The sequence below is a fragment of the Myxocyprinus asiaticus genome, chromosome 5 (genome assembly GCF_019703515.2).
Source record: "Myxocyprinus asiaticus isolate MX2 ecotype Aquarium Trade chromosome 5, UBuf_Myxa_2, whole genome shotgun sequence".
NCBI classification, from domain to species: domain Eukaryota; kingdom Metazoa; phylum Chordata; class Actinopteri; order Cypriniformes; family Catostomidae; genus Myxocyprinus; species Myxocyprinus asiaticus.
Window position 1 is genome coordinate 54,124,829 of NC_059348.1, and position 17,869 is coordinate 54,142,697.

The 17,869-nt window shown below is 38.5% G+C and overlaps 1 protein-coding gene across 1 annotated transcript; it reads right to left on the reverse strand.

Annotated features, from left to right (window-relative positions):
* Positions 1-302: 302 nt before the first annotated feature.
* On the reverse strand, positions 303-17,612 carry LOC127441440 (lipoprotein lipase-like). Its single transcript, XM_051698884.1, has 10 exons — positions 17,464-17,612; positions 16,393-16,568; positions 12,596-12,775; positions 12,065-12,173; positions 11,207-11,440; positions 10,252-10,494; positions 4,716-4,836; positions 3,921-4,097; positions 3,523-3,630; positions 303-3,413 (listed from the first exon to the last, which is right to left on the reverse strand). Exons 1-10 carry the CDS (start codon positions 17,552-17,554, stop codon positions 3,257-3,259), a joined length of 1,596 nt encoding a protein of 531 aa, XP_051554844.1. The 5' UTR covers positions 17,555-17,612; the 3' UTR covers positions 303-3,256.
* Positions 17,613-17,869: the final 257 nt, after the last annotated feature.

Here is a 17,869-nt window from a genome sequence, read left to right on the forward strand (position 1 = left end):
TACTGAAAAAACCCCCCAGTGATCCCAGAGATAATATTAAAGAATGTAGGTCACAGGAAGCTCTAAATAAAGAACTCTGAAAGAAAGAAAGGTCTTATAACACATGTGATGGTAGGCTGGTAACTATTGTTATTTAATTGATCTGTGATAGAGGTTACCTGTGAACTAGAGAGTTATGGAGAGACTATCCATCACTTTTGTGACACAAGTCGCTCTAGTGCAACATTGAAAAAAAAAAGAAATGTGTGGGTTATAGAAAGAATGTCATTGTTCTATAATGAATATGTATCCATGTAAGCTGTTTGAAGATACATACATTTATTGAGATACATTCACACACAAAAATACATTCAGTTATTAAGACCAACCTAACATTTCAGAAGCATAAAGCATGTTAAATAAATACAGAAGATGGTTGAAAACCCTAAAAGTAAATGTGGACATTTGTGTCACTAAGGCATTTCATTTGCATCAAAAGCCCTTGGACAAACTGAAAAGATCTTAAACAGTTTGTCAGTACATTTACAGTTTTTAAGTTATGTGCCAATTTAAACTACTTTGATTATTTTGACTGTATTAATCTATTAACTGCAAACTGAAGGTACTACTATAAACACACCTTTTTGAAATAACAACAGTATTATTAAAATGCATGTATACAATAAGAGGAAAACAAACAGGTGAGCATTTTTAAACAGAATGCATTGATTTGTTGGTGAGGAAGAAAATCTTAAATCAGCAATTTTGAATTCTTGATTGGAGCATTAAATTCTGAATTGATATCAATCTACTGCTGTTTAATCCTGTATAAACCACTATAAATACGCAATGGTTATCATATTTACAAGCTGCTAATAGATGTGTTTAGTTCAATTAATTTTGTTTAAGCCATGGAATAATATTTTATCTGGATATTTTTAACCCTGTTTATGCTTACAAAATATGTACTAGAATCTAGGCTAACGAATGCATAAAGTTGGATTTATGCAAAATATATATTTTTTTACACTTAATATATTACAGGCCATTATTTCCTATGCACTGAAAGAAATGTTAACCTAAAAAAAATTTTTTAAAATTTTTTTTTATCTAAGTTAACTAGTTTTATTTGAGTCAGTAATATTAGTTAACATCATGTGTGCATGCACTAATTTTCGTCAATCCAAATAAATTCAATCCGATTGCAAATTCTCAATGTACTGTTTATATGTCCCCTAAACTTTGCAATCCCATACAAATATTTGTTTACATGTGCATTACGTTTTCTGAACAAAACTTCTTGCGCATGTGAAGAGCGTCAGTTGCGTCCTAAAGAAGCGGAGAAAGGCTGAGAACGTGAGAATGGCACCAAAAACCGTAATTGCTGTAAGCAGCGTCTAATACCCTGTCTGACTTAAAGGGATAGTTCACCCAAAAGTGAAAATTCTCGCAATTACATCGGCAACATGGCAACGCGAATATGTCACACGAGAGACCATGTGATCTCCACCCTCTCCTGAAGTTTACCAGAAGCGATGATATAGACTTAAAAAGTACTTTAGCGATTGTGTCGCTTTAGAAGACGTTAATTTAACCGCTGGTGTCGTATGGATGACTTTTATGCTGACTGACTGTGATTTTTGGAGCTTCAAAAGAGAAACCGCCATCCACTTCCATTTTAAGGACCTACTGAGCTGAGATATTTTACTATTTTACTTCAAATGTGTTCTGGTGAAGAAAGAAAGTCATGCACACCTGGGATATCATGAGGGTGAGTAAATAATGAGAGAATTTTCATTTTTGGTTGAACTGTCCTTTTAACCATGTATTTGCCTCATGCCCATTCCTCCTCCAATCTAACCGTAGGCATCTCTGGATGCGGGTATGAAGTAAAGACAGGTGGGTGAGAGTTGTTCTTAAAGGAGTTTACAGATCAGGAATGGAAACAAAATAACAGCCACTTTAAGCAACAGATGCGGACGGGACGCTACGCAAAAATCACTAAGCAATAATGATGGCGGAACGGAGCATTTAATCATTCAAGAAAAAAAAGGTATGCTATTTAAAACAGCAAGAGAAGGGATGCTTGTAGTGTTAAATAACTGTCAGAAGAAGGGTTTTACTCTTGTACGACATAAATAGCTTATGTCTAAAACCTAGATATTATTATTAATAAGCTATTGTTATTTTTGAGGTTTTTTATTCAAAGCCTGCGGATAACCACATGTCATTTATCATAAGTTTTGAGGAGGATGTTTAGGCTATTTACTGTGTTCTCTTTGCATCATCCCTTGTAAAACATATTCTAACATTTACTTTCCTAATCTGTCCCGTACGATCAACTGTCACTATAACAAAGAAGAAATGCTGAGTGACTCCAGCCAGGTCTCCTAAGCAACCAAATTGGCCCGGTTACTAGGGAGGGTAGAGTCACATGGGGTAACCTCCTCGTGATCGCTATAATGAGATTCGTTCTTGGTGGGGCGCGTGGTGTGTTGAGCGTAGTTGCCGCGGTGGATGGCGTGAAGCCTCCACACACGCTATATCTCCGTGGCAACATGCTCAACAAGTCACGTGATAAGATGCACGGGTTGATGATCTCAGACGCGGAGGCAACTGGGATTCGTCCTCCGCCACCCGGATTGAGGCGAATCACTACACCACCACGAGGACTTAGAGCGCATTGGGAATTGGGAGAAAAAAAAAAAGGTTGGGAAATTGAAGCCTATTTTTGTGGCATTATTTTCATTGAAAATTATATACATGCAAATATAATTTGCAAAGTATAATTTCTTATTTCTTATGATTTTCTTTCTTCTGCAGAACACAAATGAAGAATATCTCAGCTCTGTAGGCCCATAATTTGTGTTTTGCTGAAGAAAGAAAGTCATACACATCTGGGATAGCATGAGGGTGAGTAAATGATGAGAGAATTTTCATTTTTGGGCGAACTGTCCCTTTAAGGCAACAACTGGAGTTTACCACTTTTTATAATGTATTTTGGGGTGAATCTCAAGAAACCTGTCATGAACATAATGAAGAAATTATACTTTACATGTGTTATACTTTACATGTGTTATACTTTACATGCATGTAATGTATATAATTTTCATATTTACATTTTAAAAGAAAAAAATGTCACAAAAAAGGCTTCCATTTCTTTATGCAAAATATAATTTCCTATTTTTTTTCCATCAGATTTTGGGGTGCAAAATGACCTGGACATGTTTTCATGAGATTCACCTGTTGAGCTTTCATCTGATGAATATAAAATTCTTTACGATGACCTTGTGAAGTTGTTTTGCTTTGTTGTGGTTTGTGTCATGACATCTGTTGATTCAGTGTGATTCAGTAACACCGGCTCTTTACTCATATCAGCTGATGCTTCATTCACACCCTTAAATGAACTTCCATGATGCTTCAATCTGTGCTGCCTGAAGATACAGCAAATGGAAAGAGACGCAGAGAGTTTTGTGTATGAAGACCTGATATTTGACTCAAATTAAACTATGTGAGTGAACCAAAAAACAAAGCTATCCTTACCTCTCCTCTCTCCTGCTCTGCGGGGTTTCAGTGGACTTCACAAAGATAACGGGGTTTCCACCCTGTGTGAGGAAACCAAATTCTCCCTCTTTCGGTCTGAATATTACCCTGGAATAACAAAGATAACTAGAGATGTTAATAAACAGTCTTTGACAGGTAAATGTTAGACTTAAAAGTCTCAGTCCCCATTCATCGTAATTGTGTGAAATAAATACATATATACAAACAATTAGTACAGTTCTTCAAAATGTCTCCTTTTGTGTTCCATGGAAAAAAAGAAAGTCATATGGGGTTGGAACAACATAAAGGGTGAGTAAATGTTGACATTACAATTTTGGGGTGAACTGTCCCTTTAAGGCGGTTATGACAGTGCACTCTATGGACCTGAAATGACTCACTTGGCTTGAGTTTCTCCTGATTTTATTCTCATTCTGCGAATCATCAATCGATTGGTGCTGAAGAAGCCATACAGATACGAGTCCTTCTCCCACTGGATATTCAACATCAACAGCTCCCCAACGTCCCTGTCACACGTCACCAAGAAGGAGATGGTGCTGTTGGTGATCATGATGGGCCTGGGAGGAGAAAAAGAGACAAGAAAATTGGCTGCCAAATTTAATCTGGGTCCTGAAGCAAAATCAGTTGAGAACTACTGCTTTAAAACTCTTCCATGTTTAAATAAATTCACCGAATTACGCAAAAATGTTCCCCACAATCGGTGCAGAAAATGTGAAAAAGTGTCTAGATTTCATGTTGGGCTAGCAATTACCTAAACGTGAGGCTACAAAGAGAGTGAATCACATTTTAATGTGTTAAAACAGTGCATTTATATTTCTTTAATTTACTAATGTCCTTTCTGGAGTTCACTGGTTCATATAGTCCTGGAACACATTCCGGTAAACAGATTTGGCGTGCTGTCCATACGGAGGGGCTCAAGCATGGGACTGGGTTTGAGCCCAGAGATCCACCCCTGGACTATCTGACTAAAGCAAGAACTAAATAGGCCATTTTAAATAATAATTGGTATAGGCGTTATGAAATATAAAGGTGGAGATGGGGAGGTGGAGGGATGCCGGAATAATCATCTCCGGTGCGAGGGAAGCAGCTGCTTTTATATCCTTGGGAAATGATTGGCAGGCCTAGATGAGCAAGCTCCTCCCGAACTTACATTGAACTGCATTAAAAATGCTCACACAGTGACAGAGATGTCATCCCTTTCGTCAGTCGTGCCGAACAGCGACACTTTCATCGGCTGCTCCAACATAGTCAAGTTTTTATCGCTAAATACATGAAACTTGATCTGGTAATGAAACACTGTAAGAAAATGAGAGAGATGAATATAAAAATTATTAGAAGCTGTTTAATTGCTTTAGACCAGTCATTATGAGCAGCTATCAATCATATCTGGTAATTAATGCAATAAATTACAAAGTACAATTCTTAAAAACCAATTAATAAAAGTCAGCATGAAACACTATTTGCAACCTAGTTTACTTCCATTATGTTCCCTTAGAGGATAGGGCGGGAACTTTATTTTCTGAAATTGTTTTGCGTTCCCTCGCAATTAATTTACCATGATTTTACTACAGTAACATTTTAACAATGGTATTCATAGTAATAATACAGGAAAATGAAAACTGTGGTAATAAAAATCATAATTTTGTGGTTATTATGGTTTTACAACAAATACCATAGTTTACCTACGGTTACTGTAGAAAACCCATGGCTATAGTAGTAACCGTGACAGTTCCATGTTTCTTTATGGCCGAAACATGGTTTTACTATAGTATTATTGTAGTAACTATGAATGTTTCGTTAACTATGAAACCAGGGGGTGAATAGGGTCAGTGAATATTCAGGGCTTATCCCAGACTTTTTTTGGGGGGGTGATATTTATGGGGTCATCCTTATATTTTACAACATTTTATAATAAAAGTCTGTGAGGTGTCATTCATGTAGTAAATCTTTAAATATTACTGAAACTTAGGGTACGTTTACACGACAAAGATGTACTAAAACCGGAAACATTTTTCCTTTGCGTTTTTGAAAAGTTTCGCGTACAGATGACAACGTTGTCAAAACTATCCACGTTCACACGGATCCGTGAAAACGACTAAAAACGCTGTATTATGCATGCCAGGCCAGTAGTTGGCGATGTCACTTTGTATGTACGCGGCTGCGCACATAAGCATTCTTCCACAGAGCTGTGAATACAAACAATGAAGATGGCAAAAGCATCGAGCAATTTTGTCTGGACGGACAATGAGGTTGCTTTATTACTACAAGTGACCCTGGACTATGAAGCACGCCACTTTTTTAAGGATCCAACTGGTGATCTCATGTTGGTCTGTTCGCCCTGGAGGTAAGGACGATGTTCTCGAAGTTCATGCCTATAGACTGAACACGTAATACGCATGCGCATAACGTCATCGTTTTCACAAATTCACGTATTTGTATGTTTACACGGAGACGATAACGGCATTGTTTTCAAAAACTTGCACTTTGAAACCCATTTTCAAATGTTTGCGTTTTCAGGCCCCAAAACGCCATTGTCATGTAAACGAACAGCCGAAACGCATAAAACGTTTTCCGTTTTTAGTTGAAAACGTTGTCGTGTAAACGGCTCCTAAAACTATAAGGTCCCACTAACTTTTGTCTCAGCCTCAGTTACACATGCTCAAAGTTCAGAAACTGTGTGCTTTCAACACTATCTATTTTATAATGGGATTTAAAAAAACACAATTTTGTCCTTTTCGCCTATCCATAGTTCAACGTACATTGTTTACAATTAACAGTTTTAACAGGTACAGTACTTTAAGTTAGTTTAGAAGTTAACAGGTTGTAAATAAGCTCAAATACATGCTTAGGAAGAAAATATAGTTGCTAGTCTTAATAAGGAAGTCTGGCAAAGATGCAAACGTCCTGGTTCGTGACTTAAAGTTTGCAAGTTCCTCGAGCACATCTCTATATTGCTTTTTGTTTTGAGGGTTATATATCTAAATATTTTGTACTTACTGCATCTAGATGGAAGAGCTCAACACAGTCTCCTGTGTCTCACCAAGACAGGTATTTTGACCGTTTATACACAGCCGCAAACGCAAGTCACGGGAGCTCTTCTTGCATGTGCACACATGCACAGCAGTCACCAACAAGACAGCGCATGGGTCCTCAATCAAGTTAGTTTTTGGTATTTCCATCCATCCATCTTCAACCACTTATCCGGGACCGGGTCACGTTGGCAGCAGACTAAACAAAGCAGCCTATCCATCCTTTTCTCCGGCCACACCCTCCAGCTCATCCTGAAGGATGCCAAGGCGTTCTTAGGCCAGATGAGATAAATAATCCTTCCAGTATGTTGTGGGTCTTCCCCGGGGCCTCTTCTCAGTTGGACATGCCAGGAAAACCTTCGCAGGAAGGCATCCAGGAGGCATCCTAATCAGATGCCCGAACTACCTCAACTGGCTCCTTTCAACACTGAGGAGCAGCGGCTCTACACTGAGCCCCTCCTGGATGTCAGAGCTTTGCACCCTATCCCTTAGGGTGAGCCCTGCCACCCTGCGAAGAAAGCTCATTTTGTGCGCTTGTATCTGCAATATTATTCTTTTGGTCACTACCAAAGCTCATGACCATAGGTAAGAGTTGGAACATAGACCGCCCGGTAAATTGAGAGCTTTGCCTTCAGGCTCAGCTCCTTCTTCACCACCACAGTCCAGTATAGCGAATGCATCACTGCAGCCACTGCACGATCCACCTGTCAATCTCATGCTCCAACTTTCCCTCACTCGTGAACAAGACTCTGAGATACTTGAACTCATCCACTTGGGGAAGCTGCTCACTCCCTACCTGAAGAGGACAATCCACCCTTTTCCGGCAGAGAACCATGGCCTCAGATTTGGGGGAGCTGGCCCTCATTCAAACCGCTTCACACTCAGCCACAAACCACCCCAGTGCATGCTGGAGGTCACAACGTGATGATGCCATCAGTACTACATCGTCTGCAGGGATGCAATCCTGAGACTCCCAAACTGGACCCACTTCATACCTGGGCTGTGCCTTGAAATCCTGTCCATGAATATCACAAACAGGATCAGTGACAAGGAACAGCCCTGTCGGAGTCCAACGCCCACTGGAAACAAGCTTGAATTAATGCTGAGGATGCGGACACAGCTCTCACAATGGTTGAACAGGGATCAAATGGCACACACTAGTGGCATACTAGAATACTCCTGCAGTGTCCCCACAGGACACCCCAGGGGACAGAGTCGTATGCCTTCTCCAAGTCCACAAAACACATGTAGATTGGATAGGCAAACTCCCACGCCCCCTCTAGGACCCATGCTAAGGGAAAGAGCTGATCCACCGTTCCACGACCGGGACGGAATCTGCATTGTTCCTCCTCAATCCGAGGTTCCTTTCCAGGACCCTGGCATAAGCTTTCACAGGTAGGCTGAGAAGTGTGATCCCTCGATTGTTGGAACACACCCTCCGATCCCCCTTGTTAAAAATGGGAACCACCATACCTGTCTGCCAATCCCTAGGTACTGTCCCCAACCTCCACGCAATGCTGAAAATGCATGTCAACCATGACAGCCCAACAACATCCAGGGCCTTCAGTATCTCAGGGCGGATCTTATCCACCCCTGGCACCTTGCCACTTCGGAGATCTGTGCTGTGCCTGTGTGTTTTTTTCTCTTGCTTTTCAGGTGCAGCTGATGTGATTGGGGCGGGGTTTGTGCACCTGACCCTTGTTGCGGTGACCAATTTAAACGCTGTGGTTCCGCTCGTTGAGGCATCAGCTTAGGCAGCTTTCCAGCTCCTCACTTCAGACGTGTTTTTTTATTGTGATTTTGTGTATCCATACACTCAATCGTACCACACACCATATTCAGGCATTTTCCTTGGTGAGTAGCATTTACTGATTACTGACTAACATTTACTGATTACTGGTTGTATTTGCTTTGTTATTTGATTTTGGTGTTAATGAACACTTTTTTTTTTAGTTTACCCATCTGTATCACCTCCCTTTTATGTTGTACTATTGAGCCAGGTGTAACAGACCACCTCATTGACCTCTGCCAGGGAAATGGGCATCGACCCCCCTGTTGTTGCAAGCCAACAACGGCCTGGACATAACCCTGCTTTCCATGCCTGAGCCGTCTTACAGTTTGCCAGAACCTCTTTGAGGCCAACTAAAAGTCCTTCTCCACGGCCTCCCCAAACTCCTCCCAAACCCAGGTTTTCTCTTCCACAACCGTCATGCATGCAGTCCTTCTAGCCTGGCGGTACCTGTCAGCTGAGTCTGGAGTTCCGCTGGCTAACCAGTCCTGAAAAGCCTCCTTCTTTAGCCTGATGGCTTCTTTTATACGCCGGTGTCCACCAGTGGGTTCTTGGGTTACCACCCCATCAAGCACCAAAAAAACCTTCCAGCCACAGCTCACCGCAGCTGCCTCTGCAATGGAGGCCTTAAATAGGGTCCACTTGGATTCCATGTCTCCAGCCTCCTCCAGGATGTGGGAAAAGCTCCTCCGGAGGTGGCAGTTAAAGATCCTACGGACAGGGTTTATGCCAAACGTTCCCAGTTCACCCTCACAATCCGTTTAGGTTTGCCAGGTCTGCTCGGCAGTTTCCCCATCATCTGATCCAACTCACTACAAGGTGGTGATCAGTTGGCAGCTCTGAGCCTCTCTTTACCTGAGTGTCCAAAACATATGGCCGCAGGTCTGATGATACGACAATGAAGTTGATCATTGACCTTTGGCCAAAGGTGCTCTGGTACCAAGTACACTTATGAATGACCTTATGTTCGAACATGGTGTTCGTTATGGCCAATCCATGACTAGCACAGAAGTCCAATAAAAAACACTGCTTGGGTTCAGATCAGGCAGGCCATTCCTTCTAATCACTCCCCTCCAGCGAGGGGACAATATGGGCGTTGAAGTCACCTAGCAGAACTTTTGGGTATTTATTTAAATATATATTAGTATCAACTTGATTCTAAGCACTGGTACTTTTGACATCACTACATGTAGATAAAAACATTTGGGGCTTTACTGAAAACATTCATAACTTAAGCCCCACAGCTAGCACAGCCAATGGCGGAAACCATGGTTTAATACAGCACACTGTATCCATATAGTAACCATGGTTTTACTATATATTGACCATGGTTAATCTTGTGGTTTTTATTCCAAATACCATGGTTAAACTACTACAGTAACCATAGTTAAACTATGGTATTTGTTTGAAAACCACAATGACCACAAAATTCTGATTTTTTTTACCATAGTTTTAGTTTTCCTGTATTATTATTATGGTTTCACTACAAATATCATGGTTAAATACTGTAGTAAAACCATGGTGTATTTATTTCAAGGGAATGCAAACTATTGCGAGAGAATGCAAAATTATTGCGAGGTTTCTCTAAGTGAAACAGGATTCAAAGAGAAAAATATTTAGGGTGGGACCTGGATTTTATTAGTCGGAAAAGGAAAGTTGTTTCAGAAGTAAAGCAAGTTGTTACATTTCGATAAAAAATTACATAGACAAAAAAAAGAAATCTTTGGAATAAAGTGCATTTATGAATGATTACAATAAGATCAGGAATGTGTATTAATAGGAAGATAAGGTAAAAAATATTATTTTATGTTGACTTCAATGTTAATTTTGTAATATGTGGTTTTAGTGACTGGCCCTTTTCAAGTCCATGTTGAGTTTCAAGGCAAAGCTCACCCTTGAACGGCATAATCTCTCGGGTTTTGAGGTACATTTTTGTGTTCCTGGTGGTGCGGATCTTCTTCACGTTGTAGCCGAGTTTGTTGCAGCGGTTCTTGCGACAGCTCAGGCACAGGCCCTTGTTGAAGGCATCTTTGGTGCTACAGCGGTACGCCCAGCTCTGTTGAGCCTGATTTACCAGCGAGTCAATGAACAGGTGCACAGAGCGCTCGTGAGAGCATTTCACAATTTGGTCCATGTCTGAAAGGGGTCAAAGTGAGAGGTCAGATACTTAGGAAGGTCTGTTTACACTATGGCCTGAGAAAAATGTCCTTGTGGAAACTTGACCTCCTGAAATAATAGGATATAATGAATATACTGACGTATTAGCTACTTTTCAGAAGTCTTCTGAATTCTTCATGCTTAAGAGACTGTAATTAATTTGTGTTTTAGCCAGTTTATGCAAATGACGCATTCTGATTAGTTCCCAACTTAGTTCAAGTTCACCTGTTCATTTGCTTCATTGTCTGTGCAGATGTATGTTGTAATATTATGTATTTGTTGTGGAAACAGCTGATTAATTTATAAATAGGATGCTTTTGAGGTAATTAACCATCACTCAAATAATAGAGTTCCGCTCTTTCTATTCATGCAGCTCAAGCAGGGAAAAACCCTGGATTATATGAATAAATTATTTTTAGATGTTTCTTTTTCTAAAAACAGATGTTTCTCTAGATTTTTCTTATTCTGTTTGTGTGCTGTTAATATTTTGCAGCATTATTTTTTTCTAGTCACATTTTCATCAACAGAATGTTTTAATTAGAATCATTTAATTAGCGTCATAATACATCTCATTTTAGTTATCGTTGACAAAATTTAAAAAAAACAGATTAACATGGCAGATGTCGATACTACTGTTGTGTAAAGCATGCAAGGTGATGCAACAGAATACAAAATGTTCACAGTCACATACTGTAGAAGCCGTAGGTGGCGATGAGCTTCATGGTATTTTGAATGCTGCAGCCAGGTTGGAAAGTTCCACCGTTGGGATAAATATCGACGTGACCAACTGGCCTCTGGATCCCGATGCTGAGGTCTGGCGTTCCTCTGGTGTTTGTGTGCAGGACATCAACAAAGGTTGCATCATCAGGTGACAGACGTCTAAGACTGTTGGCATTCTCAAAACTGGGGCCTGCTGGGTCAAGTCCTACAGCACGGGGGAGAATAATGTACGACTAAACTGCATGGAACAAATTTGTAGGAAATAACAACCAACAAAAAATAACTAGATAGGCAAAGTTTGTCTGAACTTTGTCTGCCTTGTCTGAACAGTTCAAATGTTTAAAAGTTTGTAGTTTGAAGGTTTGGCTCAACGTTCAAAAAGACAGGCAGAAACAATGTCGGATGGAAGGATGGTTGGATGGATGGATGGATAAGATATAGCAACTCGAGTCAGAACAGTCTGAAGATCTGTGCCAAGTTTGGTGGATGGAGCTTGAAAGCTCTAAGAAGAGTTACAAACAATGTCTGTAATTAACAGTATACTGTATATCAACAAATGAGATCTCTTTAGACTTTCAGTTGTTTCTCCTAGACACCAATGAGATTAAATGGAAAGCAAACAGAGACTTTTAGACCCCAGTAATCTCACTTGTGTTTCCTCTAGAGTTTCAATCTCAACAACATCTACAATGCAACTACAGAACAATAAAATGTGCTTCTGAAACTTTTCGTGATGGAATAACATAGGTAAAGAAATGGTGTTTGAGCAGCATATGCTGTTGAAATTCATAAATCAAAAGATTTGACTAGAATGTAAAGAGCTTTCCACCTGTAATTCTGTTAACTTTGTGGTTGGTGAGGTTTCCTGCGACGCCTGCAACATGTGCACCAAGACTGTAGCCTAACAGATGCACCTTTTTCAGTGGGTACTCCAACTCCTTTATAACAAAACAAACAAATAAACACGTGAACCCTAAAAGAGAACATGTCCAGGTCACATTTTACCCCAAAATCAAAAGAAAGAAAGGACCATTAAGATTTTCATGACAATTAATCACTTCCCCCAAGATTGTGATTACTGTATTAAAGAAATGAGAATCACCATTTAGAATAATGAGAATTACAAAAAAAAAAACAACAAAAAAAAAACCTCTGGACGCAATTAAAATGTACGATTTAACCCAAACAAACACACCAACCTCAAAGCAAAGCCAGCAATATACAGTAACTAAAGGCAACAATAATGATGATGTACAGTATGTTAACATTCAAGTAGCCCTTGACTGGAACTCCAAACTGTTGTTATGAAAATATTAGAACAATAAAATTAGCAGTGTAAACAATGTCTTTCTTTGCATACCTCCAACCAGTTGACAAACTTGGCTACATCTGCCCCCACCAATCTGGTGTTTTCTGCTGATGTTGGGTAGTGTTTGTTGGCCCGATCCAGCCAGTCGACCACAATGACATTGGCGCTGGGTTCACGCTCAAACAGAGCAGTCACAAGCTTATAGATCCAGCTTTCAAACAGACCTGCAACCTAGAGGTGGTAGTTGCAGTATATGTGTATTATGGTTAGATTATATTACTGGGCAATTGTGTTTTGTCAAAATGAATCTGACCAGAATATTTGTGATAGACTAGTACATCGACACATATTTGGCTGATATCATCTGATAACTGTGCCTGATTTATTATACTACTGGAGATTCATATTTTGGCAACATAAAACGGAATAGAAAGTCACTGAAAATTTGTGATAGACTGATATATCGGCCGATATTAGCCGATAACTGTATCGGATTTATTATATTACTGGAGATTTGTGTTTCGGCAACATAAATTTGAATAGAATGTCACTGGACATTTGTGATAGGCTGCTATATCGGCACATATTTGGCTGATATCATCTGATAACTTTGTCTGATTTTTTATATTACCGGAGATTCGTGTTTCGGCAACATAAATCTGACTAGAAAGTCACTGAAAATGTATGATAGACTGATATGTCGGCTGATATCAGCCGATAACTTAGTCTGATTTTTTATATTACTGGAGATTTGTGTCTACGCAACATAAATCTGACTAGAAAGTCACTGAAAATTTGTGATAGACTGATATATCGGACGATATTTGGCCGATATCAGCCGATAACTTTGTCTGATTTTTTATATTACCGGAGACTCGTGTTTCGGCAACATAAATCTGACTAGAAAGTCACTGAAAATGTATGATAGACTGATATGTCGGCTGATATCAGCCGATAACTTTGTCTGATTTTTTATATTACTGGAGATTCGTGTTTCGGCAACATAAATCTGACTAGAAAGTCTGAAAATGTATGATAGACTGATATGTTGGCTGATATCAGCCGATAACTTTGTCTGATTTTTTATATTGCTGGAGATTTGTGTTTCGGCAACATAAATCTGACTAGAAAGTCACTGAAAATTTGTAATAGACTGATATATCGGCCGATATTTGGCCGATATCAGCCGATAACTTTGTCTGATTTTTTATATTACCGGAGATTCGTGTTTCGGCAACATAAATCTGACTAGAAAGTCTGAAAATGTATGATAGACTGATATGTTGGCCGATATCAGCCGATAACTTTGTCTGATTTTTTATATTACTGGAGATTTGTGTCTACGCAACATAAATCTGACTAGAAAGTCTGAAAATGTATGATAGACTGATATGTTGGCCGATATCAGCCGATAACTTTGTCTGATTTTTTATATTACTGGAGATTTGTGTCTACGCAACATAAATCTGACTAGAAAGTCTGAAAATGTATGATAGACTGATATGTTGGCCGATATCAGCCGATAACTTTGTCGGATTTTTTTATATTACTGGAGATTTGTGTTTCGGCAACATAAATCTGACTAGAAAGTCACTGACAATTTGTGATAGACTGATATATCGGACAATATTTGGCTGATATCAGCCGAGAGCTGTGCCCGATTGATTATATTACTGGAGATTTGTGTCTACGCAACATAAATCTGACTAGAAAGTCACTGAAAATGTATGATAGGACTGATATCAGTCGATCTGCTGATATATCCAGAACTGTCGCACTAATCTTTAGATACTGATTTGTGTTGCCATAACTTAGTCGAAATTGCTGGAGATTCGTGTTTCGGCTAATCACTGATAAATGTCTGATTTCATATTCGAAACGTCTGCAACTGTCGACTAAATCACTGAAATCGAATGATAGACTGATATGTTGGCCGATATCAGCCGATAACTTTGTCTGATTTTTTATATTACCGGAGATTCGTGTTTCGGCAACATAAATCTGACTAGAAAGTCTGAAAATGTATGATAGACTGATATGTTGGCCGATATCAGCCGATAACTTTGTCTGATTTTTTATATTACTGGAGATTTGTGTTTCGGCAACATAAATCTGACTAGAAAGTCACTGACAATTTGTGATAGACTGATATATCAGACGATATTTGGCTGATATCAGCCGAGAGCTGTGCCCGATTGATTATATTACTGGAGATTTGTGTCTACGCAACATAAATCTGACTAGAAAGTCACTGAAAATGTATGATAGACTGATATGTCGGCTGATATCAGCCGATAACTTTGTCTGATTTTTTATATTACCGGAGATTCGTGTTTCGGCAACATAAATCTGACTAGAAAGTCACTGAAAATGAATGATAGACTGATATGTTGGCCGATATCAGCCGATAACTTTGTCTGATTTTTTATATTACTGGAGATTTGTGTTTCGGCAACATAAATCTGACTAGAAAGTCACTGAAAATTTGTGATAGACTGATATATCGGCAGATATTTGGCCGATATCAGCCGATAACTTTGTCTGATTTTTTATATTACCGGAGATTCGTGTTTCGGCAACATAAATCTGACTAGAAAGTCTGAAAATGTATGATAGACTGATATGTTGGCCGATATCAGCCGATAACTTTGTCTGATTTTTTATATTACTGGAGATTTGTGTTTCGGCAACATAAATCTGACTAGAAAGTCACTGACAATTTGTGATAGACTGATATATCAGACGATATTTGGCTGATATCAGCCGAGAGCTGTGCCCGATTGATTATATTACTGGAGATTTGTGTCTACGCAACATAAATCTGACTAGAAAGTCACTGAAAATGTATGATAGACTGATATATCGGCCGATATTTGGCCGATATCAGCCGATAACTTTGTCTGATTTTTTATATTACTGGAGATTTGTGTTTCGGCAACATAAATCTGACTAGAAAGTCACTGACAATTTGTGATAGACTGATATATCGGACAATATTTGGCTGATATCAGCCGATAACTGTGCCTGATTGATTATATAACTGGAGATTTGTGTTTCGCCAACAAAAATTTGACTAGAAAGTAAATTATACTCTGAGATAGACTGAAATATTGGCTGATATTTGGCCGATATTGGCCGATATCAGTCGATAATGAGTTATTATCCGTATTCCATCCATGTATTATCCTATTATCCATGATGTTTTGTGTTAAATTTTTCATTTTCAAGTTTTGTTGGTCTAATTTATATGTCTGTTTATGTTTAACGTTTACCTGTGTCTCTTTAAGTATTTTATATGTTTGTCTGTTATTTTTAAGCCAGTGCCACAGGCAAATTTCCATTCAATGGCAAATTGTATGGATAATAAAATGTAAACTAAAACTTAAAAAAAAAAAAACATGTAAATACAGAATTGGCCATTCAGCATTGTGACAGTTCCGAAATCTACCGACAACCTTGTTAATGCAGTGTTCATTTTTTATGTAAATGTAGTGAATTTTAAATGTAAATTTGTGCAAATAAGTGTTTATTTTAATTAAACGATTTTGTATACATTATATTTGCTATCACTACATGGTACTATATATGTTTATGTATCAGCATTATACTGGTCACTGGCCATCCTGCTCACTAGATATCAGTATGGGCATCAGCCTTTAAAACAACTCAATATTAATACTACAATATTTGCTCTATAAACTTCAGTGAGTACAATACTTTGTTTCAATCTTAAACATTGATATTGACATCAGATGTAAAAATTACAGCATGTGGTTTTTGATTGTAATTGTTCTATTTGTGGATATCCTGTGTTGACAAGAAACAAAATTACATTATACGGAACTCACCGACCATCCATGGATGATAATGAAGGTTTGGGCATCAGTTTTAAAGTTACATTCCGAAAAAGACTCCTTTATTCCCGGGACAAGATAGCACAGATCCTCGTCAGGAAATTCACCATTTCTGATGGAGAACTTTGACTCGATGTCACTGTAGTCCACCGTCTGCTCAGTGGAGTTTTCTGAAAGAACCAACACCTGTTAACTAAGACATGTAATATCATAACAAATTAGCAAGTGGATGTTATTATGAATATTCAGTAGTTTATATTGGCCTTCATTATGGACATTTGTTTACATGTGTGCCAGTCAGAAGAGAATGGGCTCCCTCTGCTGCATCTTGGCTCCTCCTAAAGTTTCTCATTTACCAAAACAGTGTTGTTCATTACTACTATTCATTGCCTTTGGCTTGCTCATTGAGGGTTTGTAAAGCATCATTCTTTGTAAAGCTGCTTTGGAACAACATATATTGTGAAAAGTGCTATACAAATAAAACTGTATTTAACTGAACAGTCTTTACTTGCTGATCCACAATATACAATAATAACCAGATTAACTAAATTATAACAAACAATACCATGCTGACCCTGGACCTGTGCTTTTTGGTTCCACATGTGTATTTCCCCAAGTGAAAGACTACAATGGTTCCATGTAATAGTTTTTCTTTAATCTTTATGAGGTGACTACAAAAATAATCTGTTAAAAACATATAAGTCTATGTTTACCATAAAAACATCCCAAAATCTGTCTGTAAATAAAGTATTTGAGCCACCTGAACACATGCACATTTTGTTTTTACGAATAATGCATATTATTAAATTACTGTATACATGTATGCATGTATATAATTTATTAAATAATGATTCTATATTACATACAATACTATACTATTACATATACGTTGTTTTTGCTGATATTCTACAAATGTATTGCTATTGAGCAATACATTTACGATGCAAATAACATATGCTAATAAATAAAAATGAAATACTTATGATATAAATGATAAAACATGTGTAATAAAATAAAACAACCAAAAAAAAGTAGTTCAAAACACTTTGAAAATCCAAAACTCACTTGCAATAAGTGTTTCAGAAGAGTTGGTGAGAGGTTCGCTCGCAATAAGAGAAAATCCGATGAACAGCAACCAGATACATTCTTTTCCCATAGTACAGTATAAATAAATAATTAAAAGTGAATTATCCCAATAACAAGTTGTAACGGAATCGCGCCGTGTTTATTCTACTTGAACCTGCTGCTGTTCTCTGCATTTATACTGAACAATGTGTGCGGTTTCTCGTGCTCTTCAGCGATTGGTTGGAAGTGAGTGGGAGGCGTGGTCGTGAATATTAAAGAGAGCACTATTAGCTAATCAAATGGGCGCGATTTTCATGCAACCAACTGTCAATCACAAGCGGAACGTAAACAACTGTATGTGTGTGAATAGGTTTCCCAGCGCTTCAGTGTGGCCTGTGTGAAGCGA

What these genes read in the sequence shown, in the direction of transcription:
- LOC127441440 (XM_051698884.1), bottom strand. Translation starts at nt 17,554, where the DNA reads ATGGGAAAAGAATGTATCTGGTTGCTGTTCATCGGATTTTCTCTTATT. An exon ending in AGTTTGTCAACTGGTTGGAG is followed by an intron (nt 12,174 to 12,595) that starts GTATGCAAAGAA and finishes TTTGTTATAAAG; the next exon opens with GAGTTGGAGTACCCACTGAA. An exon ending in CAGAGCAGGAGAGAGGAGAG is followed by an intron (nt 3,414 to 3,522) that starts GTAAGGATAGCT and finishes CTGTATCTTCAG; the next exon opens with GCAGCACAGATTGAAGCATC.